Genomic DNA, 19,980 nt, shown 5'->3' with positions numbered 1-19,980 from the left:
AATGCCTCTGGGTTCAACTCCCATTACAAAATAAAATAATAAATACAAAATAAGCCAGGTATGGTGGTGCATGCCTTGAATCCCAGTACTTGGGAGACTGAGACAAAGATTGCAGGTTTGAATCCAGTCTTAGCAATTTAGTGAGGCCCTTAGCAATTTGATGAGACCCTATTTCAAAATGAAAAATTAAATAGGGCTAGGGGTTTAGCTGAGATGTAGAACCCCCTAGGTTCAGTCTCCAGTGCACAAAAATATACATAATAACTTTATTTTTTTATCTCATCTTTCCAAAGGATTAATTTTAGTTTTTATAGAAATATTTACTCTTTTCAAAATAGTATTTCATTGGCTTACATAGTATTTTATTATATTTTTATTTATAAGTGGCATACACAGGTTTAGGAGGAAACATAACTGACCATTGATAAGCAGATCAAGTTTTGAAGCCAAAGCATTAGACAAACCAGATCGCGGACCCCAGTAGCCACAAGCGTCCACCCCTGGAGTGAGCAGCGTGTCCTGGCCCCCTCCCCTCCACAGGATGCCGCGTGCTACACTGTTTGGGAAGCAGGACATTAGAAAGGGGGAGCTTCTGTAGGCTTCACGTTTAGCTTTGCGTTTTTTTCTAGATACTTTGATGTGCACATTGTAGCTTCACGTCATAACGTAGTTCAGAGTGATAGGGACATACGTGTACACAACACTTGGTGAACCCCCTCGTCCCTCCCCACGCCCTCCCCTTGCCCTACATGATATCCAGATTGGCACTGATAATTTCACATATGTGTATCACCTCAGTGGAATTGTTTCCTTAGTTATTTCTCCCTGCTCCAGATCTCTCCACTGTTCCACTGAGGTTTCTCCCCCATTATTTAACATACCTCCTGTGTCCCAGTTACTCCTTAGCTCCCGCATATTAGAGAAAACACATGACCCCTCACTCTCTGTGACTGATTAATCTCACTTAGCATGATGTTCTCCAGGTCCATCCACTTTCCAGCAAATGAAATAATTTTGTTTTTCTTTATCACTGAATAGAATTCCATTGTGTGTATATCCCATAATTTGTGATCCATTCATCTGTTGGGCACCTGGTTTGGTTCTATGATTTCGCTTTTGTGAACTGTGCTGCTATAAACATGGATGTGTATGTATCACTATAATACTCTGATTTCAGATGTCCTAGAAAGATAACCCAGGAGAGACATAGCTGGATCATATGGTGAATCCATCCATAGTTTTCTAAGGATTTTCCACATTCATCTCCATAGCTGCTGCACTAATTTGCAACCCCGCCAACAGTGTAGAAGAATTTATATTTCCCCACATCCTTGCCAGCATTTATTGTTTGAATTCTTGATTGCCATTCAAACTGGGGTTGGATGGAATCTGTGTAGTTTTGATTTGCATCTCCCTGATTGCTAATGATGTTGAACATTTTTCATATATTTATTGGCCATTTGTATTTCTTCCTTATAGAAGTGTCTACTCAGTTTAAGTACCCATTTTTGATTAGGTTATTTGTTTCTTTGATGTTAAGTCTTTTAAGTTCTTTGTAATTTCAAAGTCTCTGGTCTAATTTTTAAGTCTTTGATTCATTTTGAGTTAATTCTTATGCAGGGTGAGAGGTAGGCATTTAATTCAATTTTTCTCCAAATGGATAATTCACTTTCCCAACACCATTTGTTGGAAGGGTTGCCTTTCCTCCAGTGTATGTTTTTGGCATCTTTGTTGAAAATTAGCTGGCTCTAAGTATGTGGGTTTATTTCTGTATCTTTTATTGTACCTTCAGCATTACTTTTCAATGGCACTTTGGGCTATTTATGTGATATCTGTGAACCTCTCTTTTCTCATCTGTAAAATGTGACTGATGCTTGCATTAGAGATTAAGTGATATTAGGAAAATTTAGCATTTCCTAGGACCTAACCAGGCACTCAATAAGCCCTTGCTCAGGAGTGCATAAAATGAGTGTAATGCTTCCTATAGGGATAATAAAGCATGTGGGTAATTTGGTTTGGTCCAAGTCTACTTATATAAATAACTGGGACAAGCCGGGCGAGGTGGCACACGCTTGTAATCCCAGCATTTGGAAGGCTGAGACAGGAGGATCACAAACAGCCTGTCACTTTGCACCGGTCTAGATTAAGGACCATGAATGAAACTCAGAAGTTCCTCACTACCCAAATTCCAATGTGTTTAGAGCAGAGAGCAGATTTTCCATTACATAAATGTGGCTCCCATTCTGAGCCATGCAGATGTAATTATAGGTGTTTTGTAATATTCTTCAGCACAGTCTAAACTCTGCCTTTTGTTCTCTGTTCTATTTTACTACATACATTTTATTACATTACATCAAATGCACTGTTAAGAGTCTGAAATTCCAGACTGGCCTCGGACTTTGCCCTTTAATCTAAAGTGAATGCTGAGTATCTGAGCTTCTTCTGCCTATAATTAGGCAACAAAACAGATGGTGTTTCTTTTTAAAAATAACTATTTTCCTAGTGCACTGGTATGACCCAATCTTGCATGATGTGAAATGTGACAGAAGTAGCACGTATCTTCTCTTTTAAGGGGTCACCTCAGATGTAGTTGAAGATGAATAAAGTTAGCTTTTGTAATGTTGAGGCTCTTTGCTGTAGGTTCAGCAGATTGCCAAGGATCCTGGGATGCGGTGCTGCCTCAGTGAACATCCAGCACGTTCTCTCTCGGGGCTGGTATGGAAATGGAGGCAGGGTGATGGAGGACAGGAGGGTTAGGACAGGTTCCCACACATCCTCACCCTGCAGTATGAGCTGCACCCGCCTCCTCAGCAGCGCTCTTCCTGCAGAGGTGTAGGCGCTGGACACTGCGCTCCCAGTGCTGCCCCAGTGCCCATCCACGGAGACCCAGACATGTGCAGGCCCTGGCTCTACCCGCACCTTCAGCCTTGCCCGAAGTAGCCTGGCCTCCACAACAGCTTAGGAAGTTTCCATGTCTACCTCTGCTGTGTTCATTCTCTCCAGAGTATGAAAGGCAGTGGAAGAGTGTTTGTTCCAAAAGCCACAGGTAGGTTGGCCTGAGCTAGCCACCCCCTCCCAGGAGGACAGGCATCCATAGGGCCAGCAGTGAGGGCAGAGGAAGTGGCCAAGGAGCCAATTGGTTAGGAAAAGCATGGGCATGGATGTCGCAGGCCCCGGCTCCAACACTAACTCCATCTTCAGCTGGGTGAGCATGGACGTGATTCTGGTTTTTAAACAGACTTAGTGAGATAGACTTGAGATATAATAACTGCACATATTTAAATTTTATACTTCTTGATTAAAATTTTTCTTCTTAACGGTGTCATCATGTTTATACATTTTTTAATTTTTTCTACTTTTACTGGTACATCGTAATTATCCCTCATAGGTTCAGAGTGATAGGAACACACGTCCACACAGCACTTGATGTGTTTTTTTCCACATCCCACGCCACTCGCCCCCCTCCCTCGCCATACTCATTGGAGACACTAGTAGTGGTGCCTTCATATATGGACAGTATTGAATGTTTCCTTGTCCACTCCTCCGTTTCCTCCTCTCCATCTCCCTCCTCCAATCCCTTTCCACTAGTCTACTGGTCTCTCTTCTCGTTTATCTTAAGTCCCGTATGTTTGTTTTCTAACTTCTACATATGAGAGAAAATATAGGACCCTTGACTCTCTAAAACTGGCTAATTTCACTTTATATAATATACTCTAGTTCTATTAATTTTCCTGCAAATGACATAATTTTGTTCTTTATGGCTGAGTAAAATGTCATTATGGTGTACATACCTCATTTTCTTCATTCATCTAGACCGGCACCTAGGTTGGTTCCATAATTTGGCTGTTGTGTGTGAATTGTGCCTTATAAAGACACCAATCATCACCCCAGTCATCCTGTACTTTCCCCCTCAGGCCCTCTTCTTCCTCTTCTCCACACCCGGGCAGCACCGGGAAGCACTGGTCTGCTCTGATTCTGTACGTGAGTTGGCATTTCCTGGATGTTATGTGTATTCACTCGTAAGTTCATATTCTGTGATTTCTCTCGCTTGGCACCATTACTTTTAGATTTGGTCATTCTTTGTTTATACACATTATGCTTCGCCTATCCATTCACTTGCTGATGGACACAGTTTTGTTTCCAGTTAGGGGCTATTAAAAAGAAAAATACTAGGAGCATTCAGGTACAAGTCTTTGTAAGAACATGTAGAATGGGAATGGCCAAACTCTTTCCCATTGGCTGTACCATTTTAACATCCATATATGAAAATTCCAATTCCTCCACATCCTTACCAACATTTGTTACAGTCAGTCTTAATTTTTTGCCTCTACATAATAGGTATATAGTAGTGTCTCTTTGTGATTTTAGTTTGCATTTCACGAATGACAGTTGAGCATCTTTTCATGTGCCATATGTCTTTCACATTTATCTCTTGGTGAAGTGTGTTCACATCTTTTTCCCTTCTTTGAGTTTATTTACTTTTGGTATCAGGATAGCCCTGGTATGATTTGGTGAGCCTTCTCTCCTATTTAATTTTCAGGAAGTGTTTGGGTAGAATTGATATTATTTCTTCTCTAAATGTTTTGTAGAACTTATCAGTGTAGCCGTCTGGTCTTAGAACTTTCCCGTTGTGGGCAGTTGTTAGCTACAGATACTATTTAATGGATACAGAGCTATTCATATTATATATTACTTCCTGAGTGAGTTTTGGTATTTTATATCTTTCAAGAAATTTTCCTATTCTTCCAAGTTGTTTATTGATATGCTATTTCTTTATTATCCTTTTTAAAATTTTTATTCTTTTTTATTTTTTTATTTTATTGTTATACATTTAGTCTGTATTTGGTGCCCTCTCCCCCCCCCTCGTTCCCCTTCCCTCCTCCCGATACTTAATATCCAGGCTAACCTTGCTATATTCGTACTTTTACACCTATTTGGAAATAGCTGCTCATCAATCAAGTTCAGCCTCCTTCCTCTCTTAGTTTTCCATTCAAACTTTGCTGAGATTTCCCTTCCATTATCTGGAGTCCCTCTGGTATTATCCTTTTAATACCTGTAGAAACTGTAGCGAGGCCATCTCTCTCGTTCCAGATACTAGTCATTTGTGTCATCTTTCTAGATCAGTTGTGCTAGAAATTTATTAATTCCACTTATCTTCTCAAAAAGCCAGCTTTCCATTTCATTGATTTTTCTCCATACTTGTGTGTGTGTGTGTGTGTGTGTGTGTGTGTGTGTGTGTGTGTGTGGTACTGGGGTTCCTGGAAACCCTTCTACCTCTGGGCTACACTCCCAGACACCTAATTTTTTTTATATTTTTATTTGGAAATAGGGTCTCTTAAGCCAGCAAGGCTGGCTTCGAACCTGCAGGATCCTCCTGTCTCCACCTCCCAAGCATGGCGATTAGAAGCATGCGCCACCACGCCCGGATATTTTTCTCCACAATTTTGAGTTTCTTATTTCACTGATTTCTGCTATTGTTTTAATTACTTACTTTTCTAAGGTGGAAGCTGAAGTCATTGATTTGAGACATCTATTGTTTTCTTATACAAACATGTAATGCTATAAATTTCTTCCTGTGTACATCTTTAAGGACATCTCGCAAATTTGGATATTTCATTTTAATTCACTTCAAAATTTTTAATTTTATTTTTACTTCCTCTTTGACTATAGATTATTTGTTGCTGAACTGTTGAGTTTCTGAAGGTTTAGGGCTTTCCCAGGTGTCTTCCTACACTGACGTCTAACTTAATCTCATTTTGTCTCAGAACATACTTTGAGTAATGTGGATCCAGGCCGGGCGTGGTGGCACACGCTTGTAATCCCTGCGCTTGGGAGGCAGAGACAGGAGGATCGCGCAGGTTCAAAGCCAGGAGCACTGGCTTAAGAGACCCTGTTTCCAAATAAAAATACATACATATAAAATAGGTCTGGGAGTGTAACCCAGAGGTAAAAGGGTTTTCAGGAACCCCAGTACCACACACACAAAAAAATGTGTACTGTGCTGTTGTTGAGTTGAATGTTAAATAAATGTCAAGCTGTTCAAATCTGTATCCTTACTTGTTTTCAGTCTACTCATTATATCAAGTATTGAGAAGTGTTTTTTGTTTTGTTTTGTTTTGTTTGCGGTACTGGGGATGGAACCTAGGGCATTCTACCTCCGGGCTACACCCCAGCCTTATTTTTTACTCTTTATTTTGAAACAGGGTCTCACTGAGTTGCAAAGGGCCTCATTAAGTAGTAGCTGAGGTTGTTCTCGAACCGCGATCCTCCTGTCTCAGCCTCCCAAATGATAGATTACAAGTGTGCGCCACCACGCCCGGTGAGAAGTGGGTATTTTAGATCTCCAACTATGACTATGGGCTTATCTGTTTCTTCCTGAAGTCGTATCAGATTTCCGCCTCACATATTCTGATGGTGCTTAAGCAGCCTCTGTTCTGCCTCTGGTGAGTTGTCACCTGATCATTCTGGAGTGCCCTCTGTGCCTCTTGTAGCACTTTCCGTCTTCATCTCTTTTGTCTGATGCAGGTCTGTCTATGCCAACTCTCCATGGTCAGTGTTGTGTTTGCCTTTTCCGTACTTGTGCATTCAACGTATTTATTTATATTTGAATTGCATTTGTCATAGGAAACACATAGTAGAATAACACTTTATCTCATCTGACAATTTCTGCCTTTTAATAAGGGTATTCAGACTGATTAATTCAATGTGATTATTGATATGGTTTGGTTCAAAGTATTGCTTTTTCTCGCATCTTTGTTCTACTTTTTATCTTCTTTTTCTGGATTTATTAGACATTTTAATGATTCCTGCTCTGTCTTTTGGGGGATTATTAGCTATCAGTTTTCATTGTTTAGAGATTGCTCTGGGGTTTATAGTTTATCTCTAAGTTACCAAAGTTCCTTTCAAGTGATGTTGTACGGCCACATGTGTGAGGAGAGCCTTCCACCAGCGTCCTTCCATTCTCCTCTCCTGACCTTGCTGCTGTTCTTGCAAACATTTTAGTATATATTTGTTGTAACCCATATATCACATTGTTATTATTTTTATTTTAACAATTGCCTTTTAAAGATTTTTGGTAATAAGGAACAATTATATACTTTCCTGGGTGGTTATTCTTCCTTTCTCTGTTCATATTCTTTGTGGGTCTGGTTTTCTTTTTGTCTTGAAATGATACCTTTCCGAGGTGTACACTCGTAGCCTGGCAGTTCTTAGGACTTTAAGAACAGGGCTGCGCCGTCCTCTCACTTGTATTATTTTCAGAGAAGCATGCCATCACACTTGCTGTGGTTCCTTTGTATGAAATGAGCTTTTCTTCCTCGGGCTGTTTCCATGATTTTTCTCTTCATCGTGGGTTTTGAGCAGGGTGGTTATGTCTAGCCTTAATTTAGTTTTCTTCATGTTTCTCGTGCTTGGAGCGGATTGAGCTACTTGGACATATGGATTTATAGTTTTCACCAACTTTGGGGAAGTTTTAGTCATTTTTTTTTCAAGTATTTCATCTGTTACACACTCTGTGTCCTCCTTTAGAAATTCCAGTTACACATATTTGTTTGTTGTTGTTGTTGTTGTTGTTTGTGATTCTGGAGATTGAACCTAGGGACAACCTACCTCCAAGCTACACCCCTAGCCCTATTTTAATTTTTCTTTGGAAGTAGGGTAATGCTAAGTTGTTGAGAGCCTCTCTAAGTTGCTGAGGTTGGCTTTGAACCTATGACCCTCCTGTCTCTGCTTAATTCCCCAGTACTGGGATTGCGAGTGTGTGCCACCATGCCTGTCTAATACATGTTTGGATACTGCAAATCCTACAGCATTTTTTTCCACCTATTGGTTTTTCCTAAATTTTATGCCTGCATTCCATTTTGAAGAATTTATATTGCTTAGATTTTTATACTACTGATCCTTCTTTTTGTTATGTCTAATATGCCATTAATTCTATCAAACATCTATGTAAACATATAACTATGTATGTAATATTTTAAATATTTTTAAGCTTCATTTGAGGATGTGGTTGCATTATTTGGAGGTAACTGGATCCTTTCTGGTCTTGCTTTTGTATTTGTCATGGGAGCCAGGTCAGTGCCCTCAGTAGCACTAAGTGCTCCCCATTACCAAAGGGAGCCCCTTCTGGGCGCTCTGCCCCATACTCTGAGTCTCCATCCTGGCTGTTGGAGACAAACGCTGTCTGACCTCTTGTGAGCGTCCTGCACTGTCAACTGATGATTCTGCAGCTTGGGTAGTTTCTGTATATTTATGTGCTGATTGGTAGTCAGTTGCTCCATGACGTCTGGTATCTTGCAAAAAGTTGTTTTATACATTTTGGGCTTTTTTGTTTATTTTTTTTCAAGTGAGAGGACCAATCTGTTCCCTCTTACTTCATCTAAGACAGAAGCGAAGTCCTTGTGAGCAAAATTCTTAAGTTTTCTGAACTTGTACTTTCTCATCTATGTACTCCAGTACATAGGAGGCTAGCCAAGAGGATCACAAGGTTTTGTTTTGTTTTGTTCTGTTTTGCAGTACTGGGGACAGAACCCAGGGTATTCTACCTCTCTGCTCTACCTCCAGCCCTATTTTTTATACTTTATTTTTGAAACAGGGTCTCACTAAGTTGCAGAGAGCCTCACTGAGTAGCTGAGGCTGGCCACAAACCTGCAATCCTCCTGTCTCAGCCTCCCAAGTACCAGGATTATAAGCATGCGCCACTGTACCTGGCAAGAGGATCACAAGTTTGCAGATAGCTTCAGCAATATTGTAAGACTCTCAGCAACTGAGCAAGACACTGTTTGAAAACAAAAAAAATAGGAAGGGCTGAGGATGTAGCTCAAAGTTAGAATGCTCCTGGGTTCAGTCCCCAGTGTGTGTCTGTCTGTCTGTCTGTCTGTCTGTCTCTCTCTCTCTCTCTCTCTCACACACACACACAAACACACACAAACACACACACACACACACACACACACACACTAACAATATTTAGCTTATAATTGTACCATGGGAATTAAATGAGACTGAGGTTTACACGGCTTTAAACAATTGGCACAGACTTAAGCACATATTTGGTTCTTCCCTGTCTCTGCACCTGATTCTTACTTTGTCCCAATTTTTTTTTGGGGGGGGGATTAGTGCCTTGATTTAAAGCTGAGCTTTAGTTTGGGGTCTCTGGGGATCCAGCAAAGCAGAAGCTTATTTGTGGACCATTTATGTTTTAACTTGATGAGTTTCAGAATTCTGCTATTCAGACAACACTCAGATACAAACCTTACCCTCCTTTACTAGACATTTGCCTTTCTGAGATCTCTTACAATCCAATGTACAGGAATCATGTATTTATTGATAATGTGAACATCAGGTTTTAGAAGGTTGGTGATGTGTGGCAGACAGAATGGAAAGGACCAGTGCCATTTGTAGCCCCAGCAGGATTCTGTTCACACTAGGTCATGAGCTCCCACCTTCCCTTTTCTCTTTTTGTTTTCCCTTGGATTTCTGCTTGAGGAATAGATGAGTGTCGGCTGTAACTCACCCATTCTCTCTTCTCTTCTCTGCCCTGGTAGTGTCTGGAGGCCGCAGCCGCCTGCACCTCATTGATCTCGGCAGCTGTGTGAAAGCTCTTAGCAAAACTCGAGAAGGAAGCGCAGGGCTGTGCCTCTCCCTGTCTGCTCTGGGCAACGTCATCCTGGCTCTCGTCAACGGCAGCAAACACATCCCATACAAGTAAGTGACTTAACACTTAAAGAATAGGTGGGTAAGCAAACAGGGGCCAGAGCGGGGTGTGGGGCAGGCCCAGTGCCATCTGGGGAGAGATGTGGCACAGAGGGACAGTCTGGACCAAATTACTAGTCCAGGGTCAGAGGTCAGTCACAGCTGTCAATCATGTAATGCCTCATCTTCCAAATTGGAGAGTTTCACAGACATTTAAGTCCATTCCAGTTCTAACTTGGAGCTGCTCAGAGGAAGTTAGAAACAATCTCAGATGAGATTTCTAATCACAGAGTTGGTGGATCACGAGGATCACTGTTTCTATGTATCCACTTCAGAGTAATGTGAGCAGCAGGCTGAAGATGGGTTCATCTTTCCTTTATAAGTAGGAATACCAGGTTAAACCAATAAAAAGACGGGGTACCCAGTTACACTTAAATTTTGGATAAACAGCAAATAACTTTCTTACTATAAGTATACCCCTAATTGCATGGATACTACAGGGACTGTCTCCATTTGCATTCTCACCGCTGTGGCCAAAATACTGATGACCACAACACAGAAGGAAGATGTATTTGCTCACGGGTTTGGAGATTTTAGTCCATGTTGGACTAGGTCACAAGTGTGGACTCAGCGCATGGCAACAGGAAGCCGGTGGGGGTAAGGGGACCTTTATAGTGCTAAGGCCACATCCCAGGGGACCTACTTCCTGAACCATGCCCCGCCTGCTTGCATTGTCACCCAGTAAGTCTATATTATTCGTCCATAAATGTGTCTATTCATTGATAAAACTAGAACCCTCATGACTCAATTATCTCACCTAGGAACATTTTTGCACAGTATGTGCACTTTTCCAGGGGACATTCTGTATCTGGCATCTCTACTGACAAGAGACTATAAGGCTGGGGAAACTGCCTCACACCATCCCATGCAAATGTTTGCATCCTTCCTCTTTTTTGTTACTATTCCAAGATGACAGAAGTAGAGCTGCTCCTATGTCTGACAGAACCAAAGACTTGCCATACCATCTGTCAAGAAAGACCTGGCTCAGCCACCTCTGTCCACTGCCACCCACTGGACCATGTGAGGGGCAGGTCCCGGCCAAGGCCCAGCTGCGCCTCTTCCTAGCTATACGGACCTTCAGTCATCCTCTTGTGAAGGGCTGTGTATATTAGCTCCATCACAGGGACAGGAGACTCAGAATAACATAATGTGTATGTGAGTTTGTTGTTGTTTTTTGTAGACCTTAGAATATTATGGCCAATAACCAGTAATGATGATAATCTGGTTGAGCCTATCCTCGTCTATTTATTTATTTTTATTTTGCTTTTCTTTTCTTTTCTTTCTTTTTTTTTTTTTTTTTGGTGGTACTGGGGTTCCTGGAAGCCCTTCTACCTCCGGGCTACACTCCCAAACCTGTTTTTATATTTTTATTTGGAAACAGGGTCTCTTAAGCCAATGAGGCTGGCTTCGAACCTGCGCGATCCTCCTGTCTCTGCCTCCCAAGCACGGGGATTACAAGCGTGCGCCACCACGCCCAGTGATCCTCATCTATTTAAATGGAAATAGCACGTACCTTAAATAGTTGCCAAGAGTAAATATACATGGAATCTTTTTTTAAATCCACAAAAATCCTATAAAATATAAGTTGCTGGGCCGGGCGTGGTGGCGCATACTTGTAATCCCTGTTCTTGGGAAGCGGAGACAGGAGGATCGTGCAGGTTTGAAGCCAGCCGTGCTGGCTTAAGAGACCCTGTTTCCAAATAAAAATACAAAATATGTCTGGAAGTGTAGCCCGGAGATAGAAGGATTCAGGAACTCCAGTACCACCAATATATACATATATATAGTTGCTGGTGTGTAGGAGGAAAAAGGTCACATGGTCAGTTTGTTCTACAACACCTGGGACTCAAGATGAGTCCTTGGGTTTTCCTTCCCTCTGTCCTGAGTTGATGCCAGAGCATCGAGAAAATATTGTGAATAGATTCTCCACTGGGAGGATCATTACTCGATGGACTTTATAGGAACGTCAATGGAGCTTGAGGCCAGTGTGTACAAATTTAGTGAGACCCTATGTATCTCAAAATAAAAAATAAAAAGGTCTGGGGTATAGCTTAGAGGTGAAGCATCCCTGGCTTCAATCCCCAGAAGCACAGAAGGAAATGAAGAAATGGGCAGGGATAGAAAGAGAGAGACGCAGAGGAGAGGGGAGAGGAAGGGAGGCCAGTCTGGAGCGGGACTGGCAAGTCTGGGGACCTTAGAAAGTAACGAGTTGTTGGCCCTGGTTTGTTTCCATAAAATGACGACCTACCATTCAATGTGATAGCAGATCATGGTGTAGATAAAATTTGAAATACCACCATGTCACGAGGTCGTTGACTGTGGATTTTACTTGTATTGCTCACATCCTTCTGAGGAGTGAAAAACCTTTATGACTTTGGTAGGATGGATACATGTAAACATATGAACTTTTTAGAATTTAGAACTTCCTTAGAATTGTATTTTACTATAAACAAGTAGGGAAGTATGAAGAACTGTTTTTATTACTAGTTCAAGGTCTCTTGTTAAATATATTCATGACCTCAGTGAGCCCTAACGGCCGTCCACCTGCCCTCTGGGGAGGGCTGGCAGTGTGCAAACCCTGCACTCACCAATCCTGGCAGACACCTGCCTGCTCTGCTCCAGGAGTCCCCTTCCTTCCATCTGGGTGCCAAGAGAATTATGAGCAAGGTGTTCCTTTTGACAATGGACCTCAGGCCCAAACTGCCACCAGTGGCTCTTGCCTGCCTAACACGCCTCACCAGAGCTTGCAGGGCTGCCCAGTGCTCAGTGCCCTGGGCATGGTGGCCCGGCCAGCCAGCTGGCTCAACCCTCCCCAACACATCCTCTGGCCAGTTACAAGACTCTGTCATCCCTGTGTCCTTACTGTTGCATAGGAGCTTTGAAACTCCAGGTTCTCAAGCCAGGGTATATATTGAGTATATGACATCTGCACACTGTATTTGCAAAGTGATTTATCAACTAGTAACTATTCTCTTTGGGGACGCTAAAAGATAAGACAAAGATTTACTCAAGTCACTTGGCTGGTTGGTGGTGGGTCAGACCAGTTCCAGAGACTGTCGGCTGAGCCCACTGGTCAAGCCGCCACCCTCTTCAATGGCTCCCGTGCCCTGGCTGTGCACAGCAGGATGATGGCGCAGACCCCTTTACCAGTCCCCTCAGTGTAGAGTCACATCGCAGCATTTGACAGAATTAAACACTTTTCAGTGTCAAGCTTTGCCTTTGCGCTGGGCTCCTGAGGGAGGGCAGGTTTCCTGCTCAGACAGTCTTTTCTTGCTTCTGCTCACTTTCAGGAAATAAAGTCAGACTCATTTTCGTACCCCTCCCCCACCCCGTAAAACACAGAATTCCTACTGCCTCTTCATCTGTCACCCGAGACACCTCTGTGCCTGAGACCTGTGTTACTCGTGCTTGCTTCTGGGAAATTAACTGGAATGTACGCAGAGGGGATATAGCCTGTCTTCATTTCTCTTCATCACTGTGCCCTGCCATTTGTTGTGTGAGCGAGCTGGAAAGCGAGTTTGGATTCATTACCCACCCCGCTGCTCCCGCAGGCACCCTGGATGTGCCCTGAATGGTTTCAGCTTTGCAAATGATATCGCCTCTGCAGATGACAGGCGCAGGCGCGAAGCCGGTTCCCAGCCTCCCCGTCACACTGCGGGAGCTTGCCGGCCAATCCTGGAGCCATAAATCAATCCTAAGTGTGACACCATTCAGAAAGGCAGAGACCACCAAGGACTCCAACCCCCTAGTCAGCTCGGCACTGACAGGCTGCACAAATTACTCTCTTAACTTTGGGGAACCTCGTGCCCGGGGAAATCTGTCCTGGTCCTGAGTATATCAGCAGCGCATTTGCACATTTCCTCCGAGGCCCCTTCGTTGCGTGGCTTGCTGTTCTTCGGCCCTCCCAGGCAAGGAGGTGCCTTGTGTCTTCTCCCTTGGTGGGTAAGAAAAAGCAGGCAGGGGCACTGACATGAACTCTCATGCCCAAACTAGTGTCCAGGCACACACCCCTGGAGCTGTCCCCACAGGGACCTGTCTGGGGGACTCAGCTTCCACGCAGATGGTACCGTGTCTCAGCTCTGCAGAAAGACTATAACCTTTCCAGAGATTTGGAAGTTCTAACCACAGCCTTGTCTCTACACTGAATTTCTGGTTCCTTTTATGTGTTCTTTTATAAATCCTTAGGAAACACACCCTTCCCATGGTGATATCCTGAGTCCTGAAGTGCTCACCTTTATGCATTACCGTTACTCCACTGGAGAAACACACACTTGAAGAGGTCATATGATCTGACCCTGGGCAAGGGCCTGCCGCCCACCCCACATCGAAGCCAATATTGTGGCCTCGGGTTTTGCAAAAAGAAATCGCTTTTTGCTGAGGACCAACTGTCAAGTAGACAGGAGAGAAAAAGAAAGCTCAAGTCTGCCTTCTAATCGGCTAGCAGCAGGGAAACTATGGAACGAAGAGAAGCTGCTTGTTGGTTGACTCAATGTCCAGAAAGGGAAGTTTTAGGTCTCCTTTCCTTTCCTTTCTTTCCTTTCCTTTCCTTCCCTTCCCTTCCCTTCCCTTCCCTTCCCTTTCCTTTCCTTTCTCTCTTTCTCTCTTTCCTTATATTTCTCCTTCTTTCTTTCAATTTTTTTTTTCAGGGCTGCAGATCGAGCCCAGGAATTCACCTGTGCTAGGCAAGTGCTCTTCCCCAACTGCGCCCTAGTCCAGTGCTAGGACCTTTGGTGTGTGTGGGGAACCCGGAGTCATCATTCCCTTCACAGCTTGAAGTTTCTTGGGGGGGGAGTTATCCTGTCCTTTTTTTTTGGGGGGGGGGGGTTGAGCTGTCCTAAGATTACCGATCAGGTGAGCTGGCTTCTGCCTACATTTATTCTTGAAAAGCCAGTTTCGGACAGTCCTTGAGTGGATTCTAGAAGCTTTCCCCCCAAAAATAACTTAATTACTTTGTTATTTAAGGAATTTGTCTATGTGGGTGGGACTCTTAGCCAATTGCCAATGGAATGTATGTATTTTGTATCTAAATAAATTTTTTGTGTGGTACTGAGGATTAAACTCAGGGGAATTCTATCTCTGTGCTACACCCTCATCCCTTTTTATTTTTTTTTTAAACAGGGTCTCACTAAGTTGCTGAGGGTCTCGCTGAATTGTTGAGGCTGGGCTTGAACTTGCAGTCCCCCTATTTCAGTTTCTCAAATACTGGCATTACAAGCATGCACCACCACACCTGGCTTAGCAACAACAGTTATTTTTAAAATTATTTTATTCATATGGGAGGCTAAGACAGGGGGATTGTGGTTCATAGACAGCCTTAGCTACTTAGTGAAGGCCCTTTGCAACTCAATGAAACCCTGTTTCAAAATAAAAGAATTTAAAAAATAGGGCTGGGGATGTAGCTCAGAGATAGAATGTCCCTGGGCTCCAACCTAAGTACCACAAAAAATTATTTTATTAGTGCATTGTTATGCATCATGGTGAGGTTGAATGTGATACAGCTTACTTGCACTCAGCACTTGGTCTATCTCCCTCTGATCCCAGCCCACTTCTTCTTCCTCCCTCCCCACCTGGGTTAGTGAAGTCCTTAACTCCCTCCTCTAACCCCCTTTCCCTACTATATAGGTTTCTCTTTGCATCACTGAACGTCCTGTCTTCTCCGTAACCTCCACATAGGACAGAAAACACATGACCCTCGACTGGCTGACCTCATTTAGCATGATGTTCTCTAGTGCTGTCCATTCTCCTACAAATGACATAATTTTGTTCTTCTTTGTGGCTGGGTAGAATTCAACTCTGTGTACTTATCACCTTTTCTTTGTTCATTCATCTGTTTACAGATACCCAGAATGCTTCCGTCATTTTGTTGTTGTGAATTGTGCTGCTATGAACATGGATATGCATGTATTACTATAGTATTCTGACTAATTCTTCTGGAAAGAAACCAGGGAGAGGTATAACCAGCTCGCAGGGTGGTTTCATTCCTACTTTTATGAGGGAACCTCCGTACCGATCTCTGTAGTGGTTGTCCCCATTGGCAGTCCCTCCATCAGTGTATAAGAATAAGCAGCAGCTACTTGACACCATTGGCTCCCGTGTCCTAAAGGTCATGAAGGTGACCCGGTGACCCTCATGCTGTCTGCCTGAGATGCCTTTCCCGGGCAACTTGAGCAACGGTGCCCCATCGCCATCCTGTGACAGGATCTTTGTCCTCTCTTGGATGGTTTTGGTCTGTGGTGCAGGCCAAGCCCTGATCCTCATCTGTTAGAGCAGGCGTAGATGGGCTTTGGGCCAGGGCTGCTTCACCTCCTGCTCTCCGTGGTCAAATACTTGAGAGGATAAGCCGGGCGTGGTGGCGCACACTTGTAATCCCCGCGCTTGGGAGGCTGAGACAGGAGGATCGCACAGGTTTGAATCCAGCCTCAGCTACTTAGTGAGACCCTGTTTCCAAATAAAATATAAAATAGGTCTGGGAGTGTAGCCCGGAGGTAGAAGGCCCCTGGGTTCCACCCTCAGTACCACCAAAACAACAACAACAAAAAAAATACTTGAGAGGAAGCAGGTAGAGCCCGAGGCCGTCTGTTGTTAGCCTCACACTGCACCAGCCACTGCAGGCGGCGTCCATGTCCAGAAGCCTGTCCCACCACAGTGTCTGTAATGGGACGCCTCTCCTCCGGAGACCTCACAGAGGGGCCAGGAACCACACTGTCTTAGGAGCAATGCAGTAACTGTGCACAGCAACCCTTCACACCAGAAAGGCAGTCAGCATTTGATACAGAGGCAGCTTTCATGTGAACATTTCTTCTCACAGCAGAGACCGGGGTGCAGGAGCCTGCAGACCCCACCTGCAGCAGCAGGCCCGGGTTCCCGGGGACTGTGCAGGGCGCCTCCGCAGCCCACAGGCTCTCCTTTGCTGACCTGGAGAAGCACGCCTATGGGGTGCAGCCCCAGGACCTCCTGCGCTTCCTCAGAACTGGAAACCCATTCGCGATCCAGGAAGCCCGGGAAGGAGGCCCAGGTTTGCCGCTAGCCATGACCTTCCATGCCCTCGGCCCTGCGCAGGCCTATTTCTCTGTATCTGAATGAAGATTATTTACATGTACCATGAAATTAAATTGATATTTGCCAGAAAAATGCAAAGGAATATCAGTCCTCCAGATTTACTTAAGACAGCATGAAATGGGAGAAGCTCTGTGTAAGGGTCTTCGTGTGTGAGACAGACATGCACATGTGTGTACTTAACTCCCCTAAATGTACTTTAATGCTGGATTAGCTCCTCTTGATTTACTGGAAGAACATCAATTTAGAACGATTTGCACAAACTCTGGATACCAGTTTATAGCAGTCCCTGTTTAGAAATAAAATAAGCACAGTCTCAGGTTGCCAGGCAACCACAGCAATGATAATTTTTAGTATTGCCACTTAAAAACATTCATTTTTATACTTTTTTATCTTTTTATTTTATTTTTATTTTTTGGTACTGGGGATTGAACCCAGGGGCATTCCACCTCTGAGCAGGTCTCACTAAATAGCTGAGGCTGGCCTCAAACCTGCAATTCTCCCATCTCAGCCTCCCAGTATTGGGATTACATGTACATAATTCCACTATGCCTGGCATTTTTATACATTGTAATGACTGTTAAGATGCAGAGAAAGTGAGCTGAGCATATCACCAGGTCACACAAGTCCCATTTTTATGAAGTTTTTTAGCATTCTCACTTTCTCTTACTTTTCCTTCCTAGTTGTTTGTTTCCCTGGTCTGTAGTGTTTTCATATTTAATTATGGAAATTTTCAAATATTGTTATTATTTTCTTAACAGTCCCAGCAGCAGTTGTCAGTAAATTAGCTGCCAGGCTCTTGAGCAGGTCACTGTGGGAGAAGCGATGGGTGTGGGAATCCATGGAACCCGGTCACACATAGGTGGTTGTGCCACCAGTTTGACCCAGAAGCACCTCCTTTCGCCTGTCCTCCCTTGTTGGTAATTTCCAGCACACCTGAGAGGAAAAGAATGACGCAGACACAGCAGATTGGAAGGGGCTGGCTAGGGCTGCACTCGGAGGCAAAGCCCGCTGGACACGGCCCATAGCTTTTATTGCCATTCTGAAGGGGGAGGTTGAGGTTTGGATGCTGCTCCGTACATGCAGAGAATCCAGGAGGCAACGTTTAACTGTAAACATGCAGGGACACCTAGGGGTGATGGCCAAGTGGGTAAACTGCAAAAAAAAAAAAAAAAAAAAAAAAACCTGCAGAAAATCCTTGAGATAACAGTTAGCAATAAAGCCAGTGAGGATGCTCAGAGGATCTCTAAGACAGTGGTTTACAAGCAGGATACTGGAGTGGCGGTTCCCTTGGAGGAATAGGCTGCTTCAGTGAGCTCAGCTTTCCATGACCCTTAGGCCTCCCCAAGGCAAGCAGTAACCCGCCTCCGGCTGTCATATTCTCCACACTTCCTGCTCTCAAGAGCACTGTCTCGGCACTGAACTGACTCGGGTAGAACCTACCGGAGCAATCGCCGTGGCTTCTCTCTTTCTCTGTGAGGACTAGAGAGGAATTGGGAGGTGTCTTCATTTCCCTTCTGGCTTTTCAAGTTTATCTTCCTTTAATTTCAGAGGCTTCTAATTAGAGTCTTTTCCTTTTAGATTCCAAAACAGCAGTCAAAAAGATAAAAGAGCATGATTGGGCTGAGTGTGGCGATGCACACTTGTAATCCCAGTACTTGGGAGAAAGACAGGTGGATCTTAGATTTGAGACCAGCCTCAGAAGCTTAGTAAGAGGCAGAAAGAAGAGTGGAACTTTTCTATGTTGATCTTTCTAAGGGATTAGGGGTTCCTGGTTTATAGATTTGCTGAATCATAGGAAGGAAAAGATAGCATCCAATACTTATTTTCTAGTTTCTCTGTTCTTCTTAGGGTGTATCTGTGAGTTCTACATAAGGGTCGTTTCCCAATGTGAACATACGATTATGGTTCAAAGTCACTGTTTTCTTACTCTGTCATACACTTACTAAGTGTATTTGAAAATACATTAAATTCTGACACTACCCAAGACATAGATAGCGTTATAGTCATTCTCCTATTACAGATGGGAAAACTGAGACACAGAGAGTTTGAATACCTTGTCCTAGTTCACATAGCTAGTAGGTAACTAGTAGGTAACAAAGCGACCTCACTATCTCCCAGTGTCACTATGACCCAACAGTGTTTGGAGTGTTACCGGCGCTCTGTCAATATTTGTTGAAATAACAAGTGAGGAATGACTATGGATCAAAGCTCTCTGCAAAGCATAAGTGTGTGGCTGTTAGGATTTGGGTTGGAATGTCCCTCAGAAAGCTCATGTGTTGGGAGGAGGTTCCCACTGAACAATATTCAAAGGTGAAATCATTGAACCAGGGCTCTGATCTCATCAGTGGATTGCCAGGCTCTCTACCAGCAGGGCATGGGATCATACAATGAAATAAATGCTCTTGACACTTTATTTCTGGTCTCAAAGAGGCGAGAGGTGAGAAGGTAAAAGAGTCAAACTCTTTGAGCAAAACTCAGCTCTTCCCTTTATTACAAGTTTCCAGCATTAAGGCTGGGTCATTACATCATGAGTTGTCTCTGCCTAAGGAGTAGAGCATTGGGTTAGGATGCTTCAGAAGACAAATTGTCATCGGCAGTTTGGCAGGAGCAGCAGAGGTTGCTGTCTTCACCCCCTCCTTAGGCAGTCTTCCACCCTTAAGCAAAGCAAGCGAAGGTGTAATAAAACAGGAAGAAATAGATTAGACAGTCAAGGGGCATCGAGGCCACTGTGTTCAGGTCCCTCAGGAAGGCATCTTCTGCCAAAGCAAGCAAGAAGCTATAAATCCTTAAGCCAGTATTCTTTAGACTTAGAACAGTTTCCCACAGTGAATAAATTCACAGAAGGATTAATAATTTGAATGGATTTACTGGGTGGTAATTTAGGCGAGTGGGCCATGGCTGGAGAAGGTAGGTCACTGGGGTGTGGCCTTGGGTACCATGTCTGTCCCTGGTTGCTTCCTGTCTGTCAGTTCCTGGTGGCCTCCTGTCACACTCTGATTCCGGCCACCACTGAGTTGAGCTCAACTTTTGCTCCCACCTCATGCCACCACAATGTCTGCCTTGGATTTGGTCAAGTATGGATTATACCTCTGAAACCATGAACCAAATAAACCTTCCTTTCTCTATGTTGTTCATGTCAGGTACTGTGATCACAGTGATGGAAAAGCA

General features: G+C 43.8%; 1 protein-coding gene across 1 annotated transcript in view; it reads left to right on the top strand.

Moving 5' to 3' along the window:
- The window catches only part of KIF26B (kinesin family member 26B), a gene marked incomplete at both ends in the record, with an annotated part of 436,144 nt that overhangs the window by 380,304 nt on the left and 35,860 nt on the right, over positions 1-19,980 (top strand). The window contains one exon of the mRNA XM_080698422.1: positions 9,546-9,705. Coding sequence (XP_080554548.1) covers positions 9,546-9,705 — 160 coding nt within the window. The remainder of the gene's footprint in view (positions 1-9,545; positions 9,706-19,980) is intronic.

The sequence above is a fragment of the Muscardinus avellanarius genome (genome assembly GCF_963383645.1).
Source record: "Muscardinus avellanarius genome assembly, chromosome: 7".
NCBI lineage: Eukaryota > Metazoa > Chordata > Mammalia > Rodentia > Gliridae > Muscardinus > Muscardinus avellanarius.
Note: the sequence above shows the minus strand (reverse complement) of the source record. Positions and strands in the feature narration are given on the sequence as shown.